Genomic DNA, 22799 nt, shown 5'->3' with positions numbered 1-22799 from the left:
GAACCGCCAGTGAAATAATGAATAAGTTCAAAAGATAAAAATGTTTTAAGTTCAGTTAATAATTTACTAAGAAATACATGAACAGAAATAATATTGTGATGCATGTATGTCATTAAGTTTGTAGTAAACAACAAAAGGATGCAAAGTTGTTTGGCTGTTTTCCCAGTAAAACCCTTGAACAGCATCTTGCACAACAAATGAATAGTTTTCAGAAAAATCCATCAAAATGATCAACTCATTTGATTTCAGTTCATTTTTCAATAATTGCAAATAGTTGTTTTGGTTTTTGGCAATAAAATAATGCTTAGATAAAATAGATACTTTTGAAATTAAATCATCTATGAAGTCGTCTACTGGTAATTGCGAAGATTCTAAAGTTTCACGATCTACTTTTATCCATTGCTATTTTATCTTTCAATTCTAATATCAAATCTGACCAGTCACTGCAATTCTCACACTCTACACTTGCACTACTTAGTGGTAGGACACTATTGTCTGGTGATAAACCACTAACAAAAGCTATTTTTTCTGCAACTGTTATTTGCACTTTCGAAATTTTGCTTTTTGCATAACTAGCATGATCTCTCTTACTAACACGGTTTCTTAAAGGTGAAATTCCAAGCTTAGAAAGGCTAGTATTAATAGTGTCAGTTGAACAAAATATATCATCTATGTCATCAATATCGTCAATTTTTTCACTTGAAGAGCTTGTGGTTGAATAAGCTTTGCGGCAATTTGGACACAATTTTTGACCTGGACAGATAACTTTATTTGTTAAATTCGAAAGACAGTCTGCAGTCTCTTGGTCAATACATCTCAAGCCTTTAAACTGAGCAACGATTGGCCATACCAAAAGGATTTAAACAATGGCGCTGTAAATGCGTGTATTTAACCAACAGCTGTGATTTGTGGTGGAAACAAATTAAAGTAATATTTTTAATTAAATTATAAGTTCGCCTCACAATCAAACTCTGTTCCTCGTTCGAAAGTTCTGAGCAAAAGTCAATAAAACCCTTTTTTCGAGAATAAGTACTTAAATAACATAAACTTCCATCAAATTTTCCAATACAACAAGTAGTTAAGTTTTGTTCAACAGACATGTCAGGATAAATTCAAAATAACTCTTATTATAACATCTATTCTAATTTTCGTCTTCGAATATTAGATGTTTGTGATAAACTTAAATATTTGAAATTAATTTAGAGAGATTTGTCCGTAGAATAATAATATACTTACTAAAATTACCTCTTCATGGCAATAGTTAATATACGGACCTTAATATCGTTTTTAAAATATCAAAAACTTTGCAGACCTAACTTAGCTTATAAAAACTAGATTTTTTTCGTTCATAAGAAAAATCTTTCCAAGACAGCTTTTATTGTTTCTAAAATTTTGAAATAAGATCTTTCCAATAATACAATTAAAAAAACAAAGAAAATTTGCCCACATCAAGTTTTAGGGGTTCAAACACACGTTATTTTAGGGCTTTTCACTTTTTTCGCCATATTGCTTTCAGAAATAACTCAGCAGAGAAACTTTTAAAATAGCAAATTTTTAATCCATATCATTATAATAGTATGTAGAACCTTTAGACAAAATAGCAATATTCAAAAATCTTTAGTTTTAGAGATATGACCCTACAAATAAACAAAAAATATTTATAGTGTTGCGTTTGTGACGATATTTGGCGAACCATAGACTAAAATGTAGGCATAATATGAAACTTGTAATAAATTATTTGTGTTCTGCACCTTCGGTTTACTAAGAAACCAAGTTTTTAAGATATATTACCCTTTCATTTCAAAAATATAGGACCCCAAATATACGAAATTTAGCTACTGACTGAAGTTGAAGTTTGGGTAAACCTTACAAAAAGTACCACAAAATCCGAAATAATAAACATTTTGATTTGAAGTTTTGGCAATATTCATGAAACATGTTTAACAACATACTGTCAAAATTTTATTAAAATCGGAGATGGTAGTGCGGGGACCTCTGGACCACTTGGCGTGGAATGACCCTTAAATACACGTGTTTCCAGCGTGTTTTGTTTGAAAATCCATGCAAAGCAGTGCTTTTTTTCTATGGTTGAATAAGACAAACTCACTGGACCAATCCAAATACCTAAACTTTGCTTAGTCATTGTTTTCCATATTTCACCAAACTTTTTCTAATAATTTTTTTGGAAAAACTTTTCTTTCCAGAAATTAAACCACATAGCCCCCAGGGCTGAATATCCTGGGTTCATTGAAATTGAATAAAACTCATGAATGAGACCATGCTTTACATTGTTTCATATCATGAGGGATTCTACTTTACCGATACTAAAAAATGATAATAGAAGTTTGTCTTATTTGAATTTATCAGTTTTTGTGAAATGTTTACTTGACATCATGACAGTTTGCATGAAATTCTGCTGACAATATTGAGTATATCAATTTTGAAAGTCTTGCTGGTACGTAACTGGTAATAGCTTAATAAATCGTTCTAACTGGAAACGTTACCACTTAGTTTTTAAACTATAAGTTAAATAACATTTAAAAAGAGTTCTTTTGTTTTTTTTTCTGTAACATTGTTAGCACAAATTTTCCAGTTGAGCTTGAATTTCCATTTGGAAATTCTTTTTTAAATTAAATATACAATTTATGTACATAAATTTTATAAATTAAAATTTAAGCGGAAAACAATATTGAAAGGTTCACTCTCACCAAAAAAACTTTGTGATTGCAGCATCATCAGCAAAATCTCTGCGTATCTAAATGGAATCATTAAAATGAAACTATTAAAATGTGGCATCAAAGAGAATTTGGGGGAACATAGTTATTGTTTTTTTTGTTTCGGAAAAATAATTAAAAAATATATTTATTATTTCCGGGGAAAATAGCAACAAGAAATAAAAAATATTTAAAAACGGGTTTTTTTTAAGTGCAAGTCCATACTTTGGATTTAGGTCTAATCAGTTGCCAAACTTTCTGAATCCTGTCTTTCGAAAAGTTTACTTTATTAAATACACGCTGACGAGGAAAAATGGCGTCCACTTCTATTTTTGTTAAAAAGAGCCAAAAGCTATTTACAGATCTTTTTTTTATTTTTGTAAAATATAATAACTGCACAATGCTTAGTTATAAAAAAGATTACAAATTTTGTTCTCAATAAAAAATTAAAAAAATAAACAAACAATACGCAGTTGTTTTTGTTTTTTTTCCAATAAATTAAACAAGTTGAGTTGGTCTAGAAATCCTTTGTAAGACCTCAACGTAAAATTGTCTGTAAATGTGGTAACGTGTTCTCGCAATAACGAAAAACCATTGATGATTTGCTGATGCAAACTCTCAAGTTTCTTGTTTTTTTAAAAGAGAAAGCCACCATGGAAAGGGTCCGCCAACTGCAAATAAGAAATGCCAAATTACACAAGAAAGCGGGAATCAAAACAAAATGAAAAAGAAAACAACAACATTCTTTAGGTAACCTTGACTATTACCAAGATCATTTATACCCGAACAATTTTAGCCTATTTTATTCAGAAATCCACATCCAAAGACGTTCCAGGCTTTAAACTGTGGCAATTGTTCTGGACAAAGTTAAGATTTCACTTTGTTACGCTTCGATTTTTTTCTTTTTTTACCAAATCATCTAACAAAAATTGATAGGGGAAAGTCGGGTAATATGGGATAGTGGGTAATATGGGATACCCCTATTATCTACTTATAGGTTAGTGCTGTAAAATATTTGTTGAATTGGAAACGAGGCTAATGTCAGGAGGTTACTTCCGAAAGTATAAGTTGATCTCTTTCGAGTTATTTGCGTCTGAAAAAAGTCTTGCAAGTTTTCACCAGTGAACCTTACATAACATCGACTTTGTTACAGGAGGCCAAAATAGTCTAAAAAGGTAAACTATCTTACTATATTCAGAATTTAATTAGTAACTGACCAATTACTAAAAATAAAATACTATTTAAGGGTTGTCCATTCCACGTGGTACATAAAAAAAAAAAAAAATAGATGTGTGCTATATAGTGGGGTAATATGAGATACCTAAATGGGGGTAATATGGGATGGTATCCCATATTACCCCCATTATTATTTCGTTATTTCCATTATTTTCTTTTTATCTTATTACATTTTCAATGCTAATTCTGCTTTTATTGTATTGTCAGTATTGAGCTAGCCAGGAGTTTCATTAACATTAATTATTAGTCTGGGTGTGTTAAGTATTAACTTGAGATTAAAAAATAAACAATTTATAACCAATTTTGTTATTCATGATAAAAAAAAAGCTAAAAAACCAACAACAGTTTCTCATTAGTATAAACCACCTTAAGATCCAACAGTTCTTTAAAAATGTTCAGAATTTTAAAGTGCATTAATTAAATAGACACTAACAACTTCCTCAACTCATATTATTAGTCATAATGATAAATGTGTTAATTTTTTTTTAAGCTAAAAAAGCTTTATCATTTTTAGATATTTTTTCTTTCATACATCTTTGATTGGGGTCGCATTCAGGAATAGCACATTGAAAATAGACTCTTATGTGTTCAACTCTTTTATAAAAACTAAATTTTTATGTTTTTATTTTATAAACCCTTAAGAGGTTTAAAATTATAGAAAATAAAACGTATAAAAGTTGTCACTCTTTTTTTTTTGGTCATTTTATTAGATGCCGAGAACATTTGAAAAAAAAAAGTGAGGCAACAGTGGTCAGCAGAAGCTATGACAGCAGCTATTAATGCCGTTAGAAAAAAAGAAATGGGCTATCTAAAAGCTAGCAAAGTCTTCAATGTCCCTCGGTCAACTCTAGAACGCAAGGTAAAATGCAACGATTATCCAGTACAAGAATTGACCAGTCTCCTACTTGGACGAAAACCCATTTTCTCTTCCAAATTTGAGTCAGATCTGGCTGATTACATAGTAGAAATGGAAGCCAGGCTTTTTGGTCTTACCAGCTTAGATGTCCGTAGACTGGCCTTTCAGCTTGCAAAAATAAACGGTATTCCCAACTGTTTTAACTCTGCAAAAGAAAGAGCTGGAAAAGACTGGCTAGCATCGTTTTTAAGACGACATTCACACTTATCTGTAAGAACTCCAGAATCTACTTCCATTGCAAGAGCTACAGCATTTAGCAAAGTAAATGTGGGCAAATTTTTTAACCTTTTGGAAAGGGAAATCGATGAGAAGAAATTTAAACCTCATCAAATTTTCAATGTGGATGAAAAGGGCATTACCACTGTCCAGTCCAATTATGCCAAAATAATAGCATTGAAAGGGAAAAAACAAGTTGGCATCCTTTCTTCAGCTGAAAGAGGACGGTTGGTTACTACAATACTTTGCATGAGTGCATCTGGGACATATATCCCACCTATGTTTATTTTTCCTCGGCAGCGCATGAAAATGGAGTTAATAGACGGCGCACCAGCAGGATCTACTTATGCCTGTCATAAGACTGGAGCTGGATTCAACTTGAATTGTTTACCCAATGGCTCAGACATTTCATTGAATGTGTAAAGCCTAGTCAGGAAAGCCCTGCTTTACGTATATTAGATGGTCATACCTCACATACCAAGAATTTAGAGGCCATCAATTTGGCTAGACAACATTTTATAACAATTATCTTTCTCCCACCGCACTGCACTCACAGAATGCAACCTCTTGATGTTGCATTTATGAAGCCGTTAACTACTTATTATGACTCCGAGATTCAGATGTGGCTCCGCTCACATCCTGGGCGAATCGTCACAGAATTCCAAATAACTTCTATATTTGCGAAGGCCTATCTGCGCACTGCCAGCCTCGCAACAACAGTTAATGGATAAGACTGGAATTTGGGCAGTGAATAGGAATGTATTTGAGGAGTGGGAGTTAAAAGCGGCAGAAACAACAAAAATGCCTGCCCTGAAAGTGAGATAACCATTCAATCGCAACATCCGCCAGTGGCCAGCACCTTTAGTGATACACCCATGTTGGCTAGTGACATAAGTCCTTACCCCGTAGCCAAAGAAAGGGTGAACAGAACCAGAAGGCGTAAGGGATTTACTGCCGTGCTGACAAGTTCCCCTTACAAACAATCGCTTAGTGAGAAGGCTGAAAAAAATGAAAAGACAAAAGGAAAATTAAAATTAAAAAAAAAACTTTTTTCAGCCGAAAATAAAGTCAAAACAAACAGGCGCAACAATGACGAGTGCGTTAATGGTTGATAATGACACTCCACGTATATACTGTATTGGCTTATTCTCGGAAGATGGCCAAGGAGAGCAGTGGGTCATGTGACAAACTTGCAGAAAATGGGCCCACACAGAATGTGCAGGGGCTGATGAAGATGAATTTAAATGTGATTTATGCATTGACAGCGATTAAAAACTGAAATTCTTTTTTATTAATCTTTTCTTTTTTTGTAATATTAAAGCTGTTTTAATTTTTTATTATAAATTTTTGTTTTGTTTTATTGATTTATAAGATCTTGCATAACTTATTACCATCCTTAGCTGACATTGATCAGGTGTCCCATATTACCCCACCCTTGAGGGTAATAAGAGATACCCAAACATTTTCTGTTTATTAAATTTTCTCAAAGTGTATTGAAGCTTTCAGACTCATCTTTTACAGAAATGAATTTGATAGCTATTGAAACTAACTGACTATTAGCAACAACATTAATTTTTAAAATTTCATTTTTATAGGTCGTTAAAATTAAGTATCCCATATTACCCCACTTTCCCCTATATATATTTAAAAAAAAAAAAAAAGCTAGCATGGAACTTGGGTGGAACCAATTGTGCATTTAATGATTGATTAACGGTCCTGACCATTTCTTCATTCCGATGTTCAAAAACCCCGTGTTGAACTGAACATCGATGAGATCTTTCATCTTGAAAACATCATGAGATCTTTTGTCGACAACAGAGATGTGATTGATTTTGTCCTTGAGCCACCAGAACCTGGGTACTCATTAGGTGTTCATTTATTCGATAGGCAGCACTCATATTTATTCGATAGGCAGCACTCATGTTATCTGGGCAACTTAAACAACTAAAAATTGTTTTGTTTGTAAAGAATTTGTTTTCTTTCTCTCGGTGAATGTTTTGTTTAGTTACAAAAAAAGTAGTAAAAAAAAATTGTTGCAAAATGAAGGTGACTAATTTAATTGAACAATTGCGCAACTAATTTGCATCCGAACGATAAAACTGAGGACATAGTAGAGAATTGCACTGATAAACAGAGAAGTTACAACTAAGGTGTAGAGAAAATTGTCGCAAATTCAGAAACCGTAAATTTATTACTGAGACGATGAATTTTTACATTTAAAAATTCTAATGCTGGAGTTTTACTCTGATGAACCAAAAAATGTAAAAAAATGAGCGCAAAAACAACCAAAAAAAAAAAACAAAACATGTGGATTAGTATATCCCCCTCTTGCAACCTCTCAACCATTTGTCGTTCCTACGGGACTGGTAACCAAATAATCATGGATTTTTGCCTGACTAAGTCACTTCGCACTATATCAGAACTGTGACCAATTGCACTATATCAGAACTGTGACCAAATTACCCGATGAGAAAAACATCCATTATGTTACAAAAGCCAATGATCAATTTTATTTATCTGTGGTATTTTGATGTTGATAAAGTTTGTACGTCATTAAATGTTTATAGCGTTAATGCTTTACATGAATAAAAGAACCAATAGAAAAAGTTCACTCTATGTCGAGTGACGGATTGGTCAGAATCAGAAAAAGTAATTTGCTCGGTTTCAATTAAAATAGTTGAAAAAAAAATACACAAACTTAAAGCGATTATGTTGAATTCCACAAAATATTCTATGGCTGAGACACACGACGCTACCGAAAATTTTAAAACGACGCGAAAGGTGCGAGACCAAACATAATAACGACAACGGTAACACACTAATGCTTGTAGTAATACAAATATGATAAAAAGCCACAGCGTCGATAATTTTTAAATGGTAATTTTTCCAATCAAGTCTTGATTAGCATAAACTTATCAAATTTATTGGCACTTAAATATCAAACCCTATGTCTGATATTTATCTGTACTGGTAATTCTCAATTAATATGCCGAATTATAACGAAAAGTTGCAAATCCAATAATCGATAGGCATGGCTAACTGCAAATTTACTGATTATATATATATATATATATATATATATATATATATATATATATATATATATATATATATATATATATATATATATATATATATATATATATATATCTGTATGTATGTATAAAGTGTATATATATACACTAGAGCAGCAAGAGAAAAATCGATTTAAGTAATATAAAATTAAAAATACATTTTTAATACATTTTTAGTACATCTAAAATCAACATGAGTATGCATGAATGATATAAATAAACAAAATATACACAAATATACATTTTAAATACATTTTACGTTTCAAGTGATAACTTTCGTCTTTTTTGGCGGCAGATGTCTAATAATGGTGGCAAGTCAGTATTGTTTTGATTATCAAGTCTTGAGCGGCGGCATATTTTGTTCTGACTATTACTCTTTTTATATATATATATACATACAAATATATATATATATATATATATATATATATATATATATATATATATATATATATATATATATATATATATGTATATATATATATGTATATATATGTATATATATGTATATATGTATATATGTATAAGAGTAATAATCAGAACAAAATTTTTAATTTGCACTGCATTTAGCTTTAGAAATCATATAAATAAAATAATGGACATAAAATTTCAAATAAAAAAAATTATTGAAAATGGAAGTCAAGCTACTGATTGGCTTTATTTTGTTGATCAAGTGAAAAGCAAATGTGATCGCGATATTCTTGAAAGCATATATATTGCTGCTCTAAATAATATTTCTCAAAATAAGTCCAAGGCATACAAAAAGTTACTTGTTGGTTTTGCAAATCTTCAGAGGTATTTAAATCAGATTTCAAGTTTTTTTTGTTAGAGCATTTTTTCTCTTAATAAGTTTATAAATAAAGTCTTCAGTAAAGATTATTTTACTCCTGTATTTTTGTAGGAGAGTTGTTTGTACTTTAGAAAAACACTAAATTCCTTTTTTTCTTTTGTTTACTATGTCTGGATTTTTTTTTTTAACTGCCAAAAATTTTGTATTGCATTGCTCATTCCAGACATTAAATTGATCAAAAAACCATTTCTCTGTTACTTATGTTTTTTTTTTCTAGTAATATTGCTCCAGAGAATGCTCGAAAAACATTTATTAATGCAAATAGTCTGGACATAGATTGTGCTGTTGTTTGTGTATACTATGCCCAATTTGAATATAGACATAACAAAGATAATGCACGAACTATTATTGTTAAGGGAAAATGTGATGGTCGTACTCCAAAAATTCTCTTGACCCAAGCTTATCGTAATATAAAAAACAACATTGCAAATTTATTTGATGGCATAACTGATCCTTGGGATGAAGCACTATGTGATGTTACTGATACTGGTACATTTACAAATTCTAAAACTGTATCTCCAGAGAAACCAGGTAAGTTATTTGATTTGGAGTATTTATCTTGTTTTTTTTTTTAAACTAAAGTTTACTTTTACAAATATCAAACAAGTCAAATATTTATAGTTTCCTTGTTAAAATACAAAGTTTTCTCTAGTTTAATAGATGCTTACCTAACAAATTTCATTGGGAAATTTCTAGAAAACCATGTTCTACACTCCTCAAAGAGTTTATCTTCATTCCCAGCTCGGTCATTACCAGTTAGGTCAGTAAATAAAACGAGATCAACATCTGCTCTAATTAAAGGAACAAATAGTCCATGTGAAAATTTCAGAAGACAAGACCAATCAAATTTATGTTCTGGTGATAATCAACAGAAAAAAAGCCATGGTCCAAGTTTATCTCCTTTTTTTGAGAAAGATTCATCAAAACTTTTTGAATTCCAATCTTCAACTGCTAAAATTATAGAAAGCACACCACATGATTTATTTAATTGTAATCGTTCTCGAGAAAATATAGTTTTTGAAACACCAAAGCATTTTGATTTTTTAAGCAAAAAAAACAATGTAGATTTGGAGTATGCAAATCAAACAGAACGTTTACGTTTGAGTACTGTTTTTGAAAATCAGACTTCTCTGAATTCACAGACTCAAGATTGTAAAACTCCTGCACCAAACCAAAACAAAGAAAATGACATTGTAAGTGTTCCTAATAAAGTAGCAAGTAATGATCATTCTGTAAGAAATAAGTCATTTATGCGTCGGTCTATAGCTTCCAGTGGTTTAGTATGTAATAATAACAATGAACAAGCTCTTAAGAAACGAATTCCTACTGATGAATTCCTTTATGCTAGCCATTCTCAGGAAGAAGTAAAAGAAGTATCTGATTTGTCCGGAAATGTATTTAAAGATGATTCAATCAGGTTACTTGACTCTAAAAATGAAAATAATATTGAACCTGTTGAAAATGTTGTAAATTCAAATAATAGAAAAAGAATTCCATTATCTGTTTTATGTGACAATAGTTGTAATAATGATAAAGTGTCAATGTCTTCAACATTTCAGAATATATCCATTAAACCACCAGATTGTTCATCTTTGGTCAAAAAAGAATTAAGTGGTCATATTGAACAAAATATCTTAGTTGAAAGTCAGTTTAAAAATGAATCTACTTTAAAATCAGAAAATAATTTAGATCATGCAAAGCTTAAAATACAAACTGAAGAGAATTTATTTGAAAAAATATGTAATCTTTCATTGAATCCATCTCCTCAAATAAGGACACTAACTGAAGAAGGCTTGAATGAAACAAAAAACACATGCATTAATCCTAATGAGAGATCTAAAGACTTTTTTGTAAATGGGAGATGTTACAAGAGGGTTTCTTTTATTGGAAAAGGAGGTTCTTGTAAAGTAAGGGAAGTTGTTACGTTTTTTAATTGATGATAAATATTACTTTTGTAATTTTTGTTCATGATTTTTCTTTTGTCAATTCTTTGAGTTTCTAACTAATTAGGTTTTTGAAGTATTCTCTTCAACCGGTGAGACTTATGCATTAAAAAGAGTGCATTTAGAAGAGCTTGACACATGCATGTTAGACTTATACTTAAGTGAAATCAAATGGTTGGAAAAGTTGAAAGACAATCCTTATATTATACGCATTTTTGACTGGTGATTATGCTTATGGTTTTATGCATTGTATTTAGTCTTTTCTGTAATGTATAAATTGTGTTTGTTAATTTTTTTAATATCTTTGAATTTAAAGGGAAAAGACCAATGATTCCTTACTTATTGTTATGGAGAAAGGTGATAGGGATCTTGCAAGCATTCTCAGAACAGTTAAAGTTTTACCTATTGAAAAGTTAAAAGATTTCTGGAGGCAAATGTTATCAGCAGTTCTTGCAATTCATAATATGGGTGTTGTTCATGCAGATTTAAAACCAGCTAATTTCTTGCTTGTTGGTGAAAAGCTTAAGCTAATTGATTTTGGGATAGCAAATGGAATTCAGGTTGGTTTGAACAGTTCTGCTTTGTGTATGCATTATAACAGATGTACATTTAAGCTCTGTTGCATATAAAATTTTTTCAAATTTTTTGTTAGGCAAATAAGACTAGTATTACACGGGAATGTGTGATGGGAACATTGAACTACATGCCTCCTGAAGCCCTCAACCCTGACATTAACCATGCAAATGGTGCTTCAAAGGTTTGTTATTTCAAATGTTAAATTATATATCTTTACTTTTAATTTGTTTACATCTTTTACACCTACATATATAGTATGTTAATATAACTATAATGAAAATTGTTATGATCATAGATATCTCGTGAATCTGATGTTTGGAGTTTAGGATGTATCTTATACATGATGATTTTTAAAAAAACACCATATCAGCATATTAGAAATCAAAATGCAAAGATGTTAGCAATTCAACGTGGAGATGAAATTGATTTTTCTGGAATACGTGATAAAAACCTTCTACATTGCTTAAAGGTGAATTATGAGTTTTATATTAATTTGTTAGATTTAAACAGTTTGTTATTATATTTACATAAAGACAACTTCTACTATAATGTTAGCGTCAATAATGATGATTTGATCCATAGAATGTAACTTGCTTTTTTAAATTTGTTGCAAATGTTTTTTTTCTGTTTTTATTAAATTTTATTTTGAAACTGAAGTTTGTTCTTTCAGGTCTGTCTAAAATATGACAAGCGTGAGAGACAGTCAGTTGATCAACTCCTTCAACATCCTTTCCTCCAGTCCTAATTTGTAATTAAACCAAGCATATTAAATCAATCAAAATATGTTTAAAAGTAAAATTAAATTTTTATAACAAAATGATGGCAGTTAATTGTGAAGATAAATTTTTGGTGTCTATGTGTGGGCATATATATATATATATATATATATATATATATATATATATATATATATATATATATATATATATATATATATATATATATATGAGTATGCATGGTATATATACATGCATGTATGTATATATACATGTATCTGTATGCATATTTATACATACCTGCATGCATACATACATACATATATACATACATACATACATACATACATACATACATACATACATACATACATACATACATACATACATACATACATACATACATACATACATACATACATACATAGAGGTATCGAAATATCTATGAACAGGCGCATAAATATCATAATCCCATAATCAACATATTAAAGTATACATGTCCCACACGAAATGGACATTTACATTTTTTGCCATAATTTTTTGCCGCCATTTAGACCAATTGTAGATATTTTTGGTTAAATTCTTACTGTAAATATTTAAGTGCAAATAAATTCCATATTTAGGTCTCCCATTTTCTTTGAAATAAATATACAAATCTAATTTCCGAAACACAGTTCGCAGCATTGCTTTAAAGTTTGAATAAACTACGACGTATCTGAATTAAATTCAACCATCAATGGTGCACCTTAAATTAAAACTCCTCGCCTAATTGAGGAGCTAATTACATGAAAAAATTTGTTCCGTTGTAATAAAAATTTTCCCATGTAAATTACACCCCACCTGCTTGAATCAACTTTTTTATTTACAAACATTAATTTCTGTTGATCGAACTGAAAATAGCGGAAAACGTTGTCAATAAAGTTAAGGACCAAAACAATCCTAGTGTAATTTAATTTACTGCATAACATCGGGTTTACTTACAAAATAAAAGCAATAAATCTTGAAAAGGAAGCAGGATGCTGTCTATATTAAAGAATAAAAAAATCTGTATGGATGACACTTTTTTCAATGCACAGCAATTATTCATTGAGGTATGTAAGGCCATTATGTATTACCTCTGACCATTAATTATTGATTCTCCTAAGGAATCAGAAATGAAGTACATATTTCAATAAATGCCTCAAGCCTTTGGATTCGTAGATAGAATACCTATTCTGATACAAAGGCTTTCAAAATCATCCCAATATTATTTCAAAAGGAATTTTATTCCGAAGCAGTTCAAACAAAACCTCAGGCATTTTTATGGATGTACATTGAAAACTTTTCCAATGATCGTTTTTGCATCGACGAATAAAAACTCTATCTTTCGACTCAGATATTTGAAACTGAAATTCACGAGTCCAAGGGACTTTCTCCATATGTTAATCGTCCTAATTTTTTCTTTTCTTTTATCGGCCGATCACACAATATTACAAATTTTTCCCCACTGTATATTTTTTTTTATTATTTGTTAAATAATTTTCTCTGCTAATTCCAAAAATGTAAAACTTTTTTCTTATCATTAACCGTTTCAAAGTTAAAAAGTTTTTAGCGCCAACCGGCAACTGAACGCCCATACGCCCATGTTAGTGTGCCTCTCTCGCAGCCTTGAGGGTTGGATTAGTATTGGAAAAGTATTGCGTTACAAGATAGTAATACATATATTGTAAACGGAAAAATACGTCATTAATAGGTACTTTAGTAAGGAGGCTTTCCGTTTCCTCCTCGTAAAATCTTTCATAAAAAAATGTTTTGCATGCCTGTTATCAAATATGCATTTAAAGTTTGCGCTTAAGACCAAAATAATTTGTTTTTAAAACATTTTAAGCTCTAAATGTGTAACTAACACGTTTTATATCCGTATTTGTGCCGATTAAGTTCTGTTCTTCTCATAATAGCTACTAGAGCTACTAGAATATCGAAATCCTCTATATATTTTTTGCTATGTATGTGGATATTAAATTGACAAAAAACAGGTATTACATAAGATCGTGAAAGGTGATCAGGACAAACCATGAGCCAATCAAAACATAAGTACACTTCTCATTATACTTTCCAAAAGTCTTACATTTAATTTAATTAAACATGAAGTACTTACTATGTATTTATTTTTTAATGAAGTTTTGAACGCTAGTGTTATTTATGACCATGTTGAAGTTGCTGTATGTTATTTTTTCGTTCTTTTACGAAGGAAGATGTAATGAACATTTCATCTCAAGAGTCAACAAGTAACAGTAGCGAAGACATGGAGATAGCTTTTGTACCAATAACGACTTTTCAGCCTCATTTTCCAAATCTGAGTGAGCTAGATAATTTAATCAGAGATTTAGGTCTTACTAAACCAGGAGCTCAACCTCTCTCATCAAGGCTGATGAAATGGAATACAAGGCAAAGACTCCAGGATATGTGTGTAACGACATAAAGAGTTGGAAATTTACTGTAAATTTATGTCTTGTGTGATGATCTATGTTATTGTAAAGATGTGACTTGTTTGTTTACTTCTCTTAGACTCGAGCATGATTCTGCACAATCGCGACTGTTCATAGATTGCTCAAAACGGAGTCTCGAAGTAGTGCTCTCTACAATCGAAATACACATCCATCTTTGCCTCTTGCACACTCGGTACAGAAAAAAGAAGACTATGATAATGTCAAAGAACTTCTTGACGAAATTAGTTATTCTTAATTCAAATGGGATGTTTGCGGTGATTTTAAGATGCTTACTTTCTTGCTTGGCTTGCAAAGGGATACAAAGTATTGTTTCGTTTGCTTATGGATTAGCAGGGTTGATGATTATTACAAATAAGTTCAATGGTTCCCACGAGTGGAACTACAGCCAGGATTACTTAATGTTCTTAAGAAGCCTCTGGTTGATTGACAAAAATTAAAAAAGAAGCTAGATATGGTGAAGTGTGACCACAAAACAAGAGGATTATATACCGATTGGAAAAAATTCTTGTCTAACAAGTGATCTCGTTTTGTGGTCACGCGAGGTCCTCCAATGCTTTTTCTGCATTTTTAGTTACTAGTTCTTTTATATGTTTTTAAAATAGCCTACACAGCTTCCTTGGTGACTTTCAATTTCTCTGCAATTTTTTTCCGTGATGCATCTAATTTATAAAAAAGAGCCGAAAAGATGTGTTTTGAAGCTGACAAACATCTCTCCTTTTTAAGAATTATAGTGATTAGTTACTTCCTAGCATGACAAATTTCCTGAAATAGTCAGCCTTTAGTGATGTTTTTTTCCGTTTCGAAATAAACATGCCAAATGAGCACCCAAGTAACAATTGGAAATTAATAATTTGCAGTTTTTTCGAGTCATTATCGAGATAAAAAACTTGTCAAAACTCTAAATTCAAACTTGTGAAAATTTAAACCAATTTGCTTATTATAACAAAAATTATTATTTAACAGAAAAAAAAGAGCACATTAGTGTTGATATTCAATGAGGAACACATTGCTTATTTATATCATTAATAACTATTATCAAACTGTAATTCTATAGTCAAAAACTTAAGAACAATTATTTGGTTATGAACCAAAAAACGATAATTCTACCATATTCCTCATTATGGACAAAGTCATAAATCTTTATTTTAAAGTACAAAGCGGGAATTTTAATTCTATTAATAACTATTAATAATACAATTTATCAATTGTTTTTTATATTTACAAGTATTTTTATAAAATTATGATGTAACGAAGAAGAAGCAGTAACAATAGTTTTTATATAAACTGCTAAGTAGCTGTTAATTTTTCTTTGTAAACACAATCAAAGAAAAGTGATAGCTTTAAGAAAAAATATGTTTTGAGACACTGCAAACGAGCAGAACATTACAATGTGGTCGGTTTGTTCACAAAGAGAATATTTTATTTCTTCATTGATATTTCATCTTTTCTGCACCATTCTGCAATTTTGACAGTTGAAGGCTTTTTATTGGATAAAAATGTTCTATCAAGGTTATCACATTATTATGCACTCATCTTTAGTTCCTTCTGACATGAGCACTTGTACATTTGTGATATATCAATTAGTTTTATTCCAAAAATTTTTACTTGAGCTCTTCATTGTTTTGATATTTCTCTTAACATTCCAGTTACAAATGCCCGATATAATAGCTTTTCTTTGATAATTTTTGTTAATTGCAAAAGTTGATGTAATCTAGTCAAGTATGCCTCTTTTCCAATTTCCATTTGACCTCTGAATTACTCAAAGATTTTGAAGTTGTCGACTGCTAAAATATCCAGTATAGTTTGCTAAATATCTGCAGAGGGGGTTTTCTTGTCATTACTAAGTTGCTAACATTATGCAAATGCACTTCCTTCGAGGAACAATAAAATTACCAACAATAGATTGCCCATTTTTTGTTATCCAACTGACCATTTTTTTTCGGCCATATCACCACATTGCCACATCACCAGATCCATTAAATTTTCAAATTATCTTTGCCGTAGATGTTGTAATAGCTGAAAAAGTGATTAAATATATTGCTGTAAGAAGCATAATAGCATAAAAAGTAGTTCATACAAAATATATTGAACTGCATTACTGCGATAACTAAAAAACAATTTGCATCTTCTATATGGTCAGCTGCACAAAAAAAAAGTTGTATGAGGAAATAATTAGAAAACAAGCTTGTTTCATCTGGTGTCTATTATCCTAAATGACTTTCATATGGCATTTTAAGTAGTGCTTTAAAATAAATTTATTTGAAAGAGTATACTTAACAATAATAATATTAATGATAATAATAAATAATAAAAACAATAATAATAATAATAATAATAATAATAATAATAATAATAATAATAATAATAATAGTAATAATAATAATAATAATAGTAATAATAATAATAATAATAATAATAATAATAATAATAATAATAATAATAATAATAATAATAATAATAATAATAATAGTAATAATAATAATAATAATAATAATAATAATAATAATAATAATAATAATAATAATAATAATAATAATAATAATAATGATGGTGATGATGATGATGATGATGATGATGATGATGATGATGATGATGATGATGATGATGATGATGATGAGGAGGAGGAGGAGGAGGAGGAGGAGGAGGAGGATAACAATAATGATAATAATGACAATAATAATGATGATAACAACAATAATAGCAATAATAATAAAAATAAAAATAAGCTCAAATCTCTGATCAGCTCTATCAACATCAATTTTAATTTTTTTCTATAACTATAAAATTATTTTTTATAACAATGTTTTTATAACAATAACTGTAAACCATCTCATAGGGTACGTTTAGGTTACTTTTTTAAAAAGTCAAAAACATGCAACATGCTGCATAATGTATATACACATAACATAGTTATTAAATATGATAATCAAGACCGTTATATATAACTCGTTTAGCTAACATGTTTTTCTGCTATTTCTACTGGTTATCAACGAATCAATTTTTAATTTAAATTTATGTTAGATTAATTAAATTCGTTCTGCTGGTTTCACTGCACACGTTCTCTTTGAGCCAAATTATATTATAATACCACATTTTGATGTATTTAAGTCTAATACTAGAAGTGCGATTTGTTAGAAGCCATCCAGAGCCTTACAGAAACAAGCGAGCGTACAAGGGAAAAAACCACTAACCATCTGTTTTGGGCATGCCTTAAGAGCTGCTTGCATCAGCAAAATATTTTCTGACGGCGTGCCATTCCAAAATCAGTGTGTAAGTTATTAGCTCCGTATTGATAAATCTCCCGAATTTTATTTGCTAATAGATTTACTTAACAATTAAATGTTTTAATAAATGGTAAAGATTTTCTGTTTATAAAGGGTGTGAAAGCCATCTATCTTTTAATGAATTGATTTTCTGTAGGTAGAATCACCAAAAACTTCTGTAATTTACATTGTAATTAAAAATCTTACTCTATTTTATACATAGTTAACTAATAAGTTTATATATATAATCAAAATATTCCAATAAAGTAATTTCATCAAACTAAAATAAAGTATATATATATATATATATATATATATATATATATATATATATATATATATATATATATATATATATATATGTATATATATATATGCATATAGTATGTATACATATGCATATATATGTATATATGTATATGTAATACTCTAATGCATAAAGCTTATTTTAGTTAAATAAAATGATACAATGAAATAAGCAAATAATTAAACTAGTAGGTATGTAATTAAGTAATAACTAATAAGTTAGATAAATTTATTTTGTTGAATTATAATTTCTAATTTACTTATTGACTATTGTATAGATTTGTTAAATATCTTAAATTGAATTAAATTGTATTACAGCTTTTAAAGTAATGTTTTAAAAAAAAACAAATTACTTCATCTGTTGACATTCACAGCTATTTATCTGTTTGTTTAAAAAAAGTACTATGTCATTTTTGTAGAAAATGAACAGTTAGTTGATTTTTGACATTTTTTCACAATAAAAAGTTTTCCGAGGGAAATTTTTTACGCAACCTCAGGTTTTATTTTACTAAAGATGTTTCAGCAAATGAGAACAACTGTTTATAAGATATTTGCTACATTTGTATTTATTCTAAGTCGTTATCAGGTATATTCTCATTTTATAATATTAATTGGCGTGTTAGAAAAATAAATATTTCTTCTTTTGACTTTAGATTGTGTTCATTACTTTCTTTTTTTTTTTTTTTCAAATAAACAATGTTAAACCGTGATTATTTTTTAGACTCAGTTTTTAATTTTTCTTTGCCAACATGAGTTTGTTAATCTTTTTAGAGTAAAAATATAATGAATTGTGATTTGTGTCCCCCTGGACAAAGAGTTGTCCAATATTGCAATGACCATTTTCCTACAAACTGTGGTGCATGTCCACCAAGGACTTTTGCAATGTCATTTAATAACGATACCACTTGTATGAGGTAGGTAATCTTGAGAAATTGGTAAAATGTCTTAAGTTAATATTTAGTTAAAGATAAATTTGTTAGCTAAAATTTACATGCAAATTTAATCATGATAAAGTGAAGTCATATTAATACATTAAAAGAACTTTTTTCTGTTTTTTGCATTCTTATATCATTTGTAAAACCATGTAGCATATTTTAATTGACTTTTAAACCTCTTCATATTGATTTACAAGTAAGAGTTCCTAAAAAATATTCTATATAAAATAAAGTCTCATACTTACACACACCTTAAGCTTTAGAAGAAGAAGGATATAGTTTTTTTTGACATTGGTAAAGCACTAAATATAAATGCAGAACTTCACATTCTACTTAGAACTAATTTACACCATACTTGATAAGTTTTCTAAAATTAGTTATTTGTTAAAAACTTCACTCAAGCTGTAAATATTATATTAGTTTTATTTTCAAGCAAAATAAGGGAACAATCCTTTTTGCATTGATCTCATGAGGCTTTAGAAAAATGTAATTTTGTGTGGCTGCATAAAATATTTGTAGAAAGTGCAAATATTAAAATTTCATTAAAAAGTTTTAAAAGCTTTAAAGGCTTTAATATTAAAATTGTACTTTGTTTGTTGAATGTGAGTTTTTAAAAATTACTTTTTTTTACTTGTTAAGTTATTCTATCTGTTTTGTATTTTGAACAAAGTACAGCAGCTCTTTTTAAAATTTTGAGTTTAGATGTGCTGATTTGTGTTTAGATGTGCTGATTGATTTGTATTTAGATGTGCTGATTGCAAAAGGAAAGAGATATTAGTATCTAATTGCACTAGTCTAGCAGACACTGTTTGTGCATGTCCTCCTGGTTTTCGTTATGACAAACAAGAGCCATGCCGCAAATGTGGCGAGGTATATTTTTAAAAATTTTTGTCTTTTTATTGAAAGTTCATTGGAAATTCTGAAAGAAAAAGTACTAATAAACTGCAAAATTACAAATTACTCTAAGCTTCTGTGAAAGCAGAATAAAGAATTTCCTTTTGAATATCTTACAAGTTTCTTACTAGTATGATAATTTTAGGATGGCAAACAAGAATTTGTTTTGATTTTACTGTTCTCAAAACTCTGAGGTGCTCAGCAGATTGTTCCTCAGCAGTTAGAGCTTGAATTGACCTATGTCTGTGGCTGATTTATTTTATTTTTTAACTTAAAAGTTGCATCTATCTTACAGCTTAATTTTACTTTTTAGGATGAAGAAGTTGTTGATAATATGTGTAGGAAGTTTTCAACAGTGGCACCTGCTAATGTTTCAAGCAACAAAAGTATTTTTTAATATTTTAATTTTTAGTATTTTTGTTATACTAAAAAATTGCCTCAGTTAAAATCTGAGTAACAACATAAAAACTCTTACCTTAAAATGAGGCAACAAAAATGCTGTATTAAAAATAGATGTAGACATTTGTGTACAAAAATAAATGAAAATAACTTATTAAAATATGGTTTTGTGAAGTATGCACATGGCATTAGTGAAGATATGAAATATTTATCCAATTTTTTGTTGCATAATGAAGGAAGGTCCTTCAGTTTGGTTTCAAACATCACTTTGAGTGATTTTCTAGTTTACTCTATGGAAGTTATGAGCATAAAATGTCATGGTGTTACCCTGACATTGGAGGATCTTGATAACTAATGTCTTTTTTCACTTTTTTTAAAGGTATATTTATTTTGTGTGGATCTATTATTTTTGGTCTTTTAATCCTTGGATTGGTGGTCTGTATCTGTATACAAAGATCTAAGCGGCGCAAAAGAGAAAATGCGTTAGGTAAGCATTAGTATTTTTGATCAGAATGTGTGACCCACCAGGATTTTTTTGTGAAGAATTTTTACTTGCATATTCACATGTTGTTAATGTGAAATGAGCTTAACAAAAGTTTAATTTTTGTTTTTAGAAAGAGCAGAAATTAAACCAGGTAAGTTTTGATTGTTTTGATGCCTTTTATTCTTCTTTTTATATTTAATTATTTTGATCTAATATTAATAAAGTTCTACTGATAAATCGGTGTATTTTAGCTTTGTACCATAAGCAGCTTTAGCAGTTTGTCAAATAGTTTGCTTAATATTTATATTGGTTGACTATTTTACAGATTAGATCATTCCAGAAAGTTTATTAGAAAATTATATTTGTGTTTACTTTTATCATTAACTTATTCATTTAGTAGATATAAACTTCAGTAGACCCTGCTTCAGTTTCATTTTGAAGCATCTTTAGTTTAAATTTATTTGTGTTTTGCCTTTAATGCCCTAAGTATACAAGTTTAGAAGGAAACATTTGTGAGAGCCTTAGTGGCATGATTTTCCAAATCAAAATAAATCATGTCAGCATTTTTACCTTTGTAGAGCTTATTTGTCTCTCTTTGGCAAGAATATTTTATTTATTTGCATTTTATTTATTGATGATTTTTAGATTTAATAGAGCCATCAAAGTTTTTGGACAAAAGAAATATAGGAGGTATGGTTTTGTTACATTTTGGTTTTCATATTTTTGTTTGTGAGTTCTATTGCAAAACATTTCCTATTTGTTTTGTTTCAGCTAACCAATATTTTCCAATTCCAAACAAAAGAGTTCGTATTGTTTATTCACCCAGTGAAGGTAATTTTAATGATACTATTTAATGCTTTTTTTTTGTGAACAATTCTCTTTTTAGATGTTTTATTATGGAATTTCATTTTTTTTTTTTTTTTTTTTTTTTTTTTGTTGTATAGAGCGTCTATTAAATGTACCTCTTTCGAATAAAACAAATTATGATTTAATTTGCGAATTAAATAAAGAACTTAATACATCTGGCAGCTGGCAAGATCTGGCGGGTAAATTAGGATTGCCTTATAGAACTATCCTCAATCTAAGCCATAAAAGCTATCCTGATGGTTTGTATGGCTTTCTGATCTCAGAGCAGAAAGTTACATACAAAGATCTGTCAAACGCCCTAGAAGACATGGGTAAGCAGACTATGGCAAAGAAAGTTTTATCTATTTTGCAAAGTTCTTCGTCATGTTAAGTTTTCTAAATTTTGAACCTTTTTTATTTTAATTTTTTTTTTTTTTTTTTTTTTTTTTTTTTTTTTTTTTTTTTACATAAAACCAAAATTATTTTCTATAAATAAATTTTATTTTCTGCTGTTTTTTTTTTTTTGTTTTTTTTTTTTTATGGGGTTGATTACACTTCCCTGAATTTCTTCTTTTCTACATTGCGTACGTCTGCATATTACTATTAGAGCGCTTTTTTTTTTTTTTTTTCCTTTTTTTTTCGTGCTCTCATGAACATAAAGATTGAGCAAATAGATTTTATATGTTTCTGACCCTTATTAAACGTATTTTTTTAAAGATTATTTTATGAAGTTTAAATATGGCGTTAAAATGATATACGATATGTTTGGCTGTGGCAAATATGTTTTTATTTTTGTTACTATTTTGTTTATATTTTTAAGAATGTTATAAAACAATTTTTTCTCTAATGATAAAAATCGGAAAGTTTTGGAATTTTAGTTAACGCGTCTTTTATGAAAAGTTTTTCAAGTTTTTAAATATTGTTTTGAAAACATTCTTTTTT

The 22799-nt window shown here is 29.3% G+C and overlaps 2 protein-coding genes across 3 annotated transcripts; both read left to right on the top strand.

Annotated features, from left to right (window-relative positions):
* Nucleotides 1–7941: 7941 nt before the first annotated feature.
* Nucleotides 7942–12342, top strand: LOC145181744 (uncharacterized). Of its 2 annotated transcripts, none has more exons than XM_090100384.1 (8): nucleotides 7942–7959; nucleotides 9363–9537; nucleotides 9703–10913; nucleotides 11017–11171; nucleotides 11266–11509; nucleotides 11602–11706; nucleotides 11821–11994; nucleotides 12196–12342. In XM_090100384.1, exons 1-8 carry the CDS (start codon nucleotides 7957–7959, stop codon nucleotides 12268–12270), a joined length of 2142 nt encoding a protein of 713 aa, XP_089956510.1. In that variant the 5' UTR covers nucleotides 7942–7956; the 3' UTR covers nucleotides 12271–12342. The 2 variants fall into 2 exon arrangements, with proteins under 2 accessions (XP_089956510.1, XP_079913026.2); XM_080056900.2 differs by lacking the exon at nucleotides 7942–7959 and adding an exon at nucleotides 8706–8951 and having other exon boundaries at nucleotides 9224–9537.
* A 6373-nt stretch (nucleotides 12343–18715) lies between these two features.
* On the top strand, nucleotides 18716–22336 carry LOC149883255 (uncharacterized). Its single transcript, XM_090101124.1, has 9 exons — nucleotides 18716–18885; nucleotides 19071–19213; nucleotides 19981–20104; nucleotides 20442–20514; nucleotides 20907–21014; nucleotides 21142–21162; nucleotides 21657–21701; nucleotides 21783–21842; nucleotides 21956–22336. The coding sequence occupies exons 1-9, from the start codon at nucleotides 18814–18816 to the stop codon at nucleotides 22246–22248; spliced, it is 939 nt and encodes a 312-aa protein (XP_089957250.1). The 5' UTR covers nucleotides 18716–18813; the 3' UTR covers nucleotides 22249–22336.
* Nucleotides 22337–22799: the final 463 nt, after the last annotated feature.

Source organism: Hydra viridissima, unplaced genomic scaffold, assembly GCF_058129835.1.
Source record: "Hydra viridissima isolate aposymbiotic clone 2 unplaced genomic scaffold, HvirCarnegie_v1 scaffold_10, whole genome shotgun sequence".
NCBI lineage: Eukaryota > Metazoa > Cnidaria > Hydrozoa > Anthoathecata > Hydridae > Hydra > Hydra viridissima.
The sequence above is the reverse complement of the archived record's forward strand: the minus strand, read 5'-3'. Positions and strand labels throughout refer to the sequence as shown.

Coding starts and splice junctions, on each gene's coding strand:
- LOC145181744 (XM_080056900.2), top strand. CDS start 8,752: ATGGACATAAAATTTCAAATAAAAAAAATTATTGAAAATGGAAGTCAA. Junction 9,538..9,702: donor TGTATCTCCAGAGAAACCAG/GTAAGTTATTTG, acceptor GGAAATTTCTAG/AAAACCATGTTCTACACTCC. Junction 11,707..11,820: donor ATGCAAATGGTGCTTCAAAG/GTTTGTTATTTC, acceptor TTATGATCATAG/ATATCTCGTGAATCTGATGT.
- LOC149883255 (XM_090101124.1), top strand. CDS start 18,814: ATGTTTCAGCAAATGAGAACAACTGTTTATAAGATATTTGCTACATTT. Junction 19,214..19,980: donor AACGATACCACTTGTATGAG/GTAGGTAATCTT, acceptor ATTTGTATTTAG/ATGTGCTGATTGCAAAAGGA. Junction 20,515..20,906: donor TAATGTTTCAAGCAACAAAA/GTATTTTTTAAT, acceptor CTTTTTTTAAAG/GTATATTTATTTTGTGTGGA.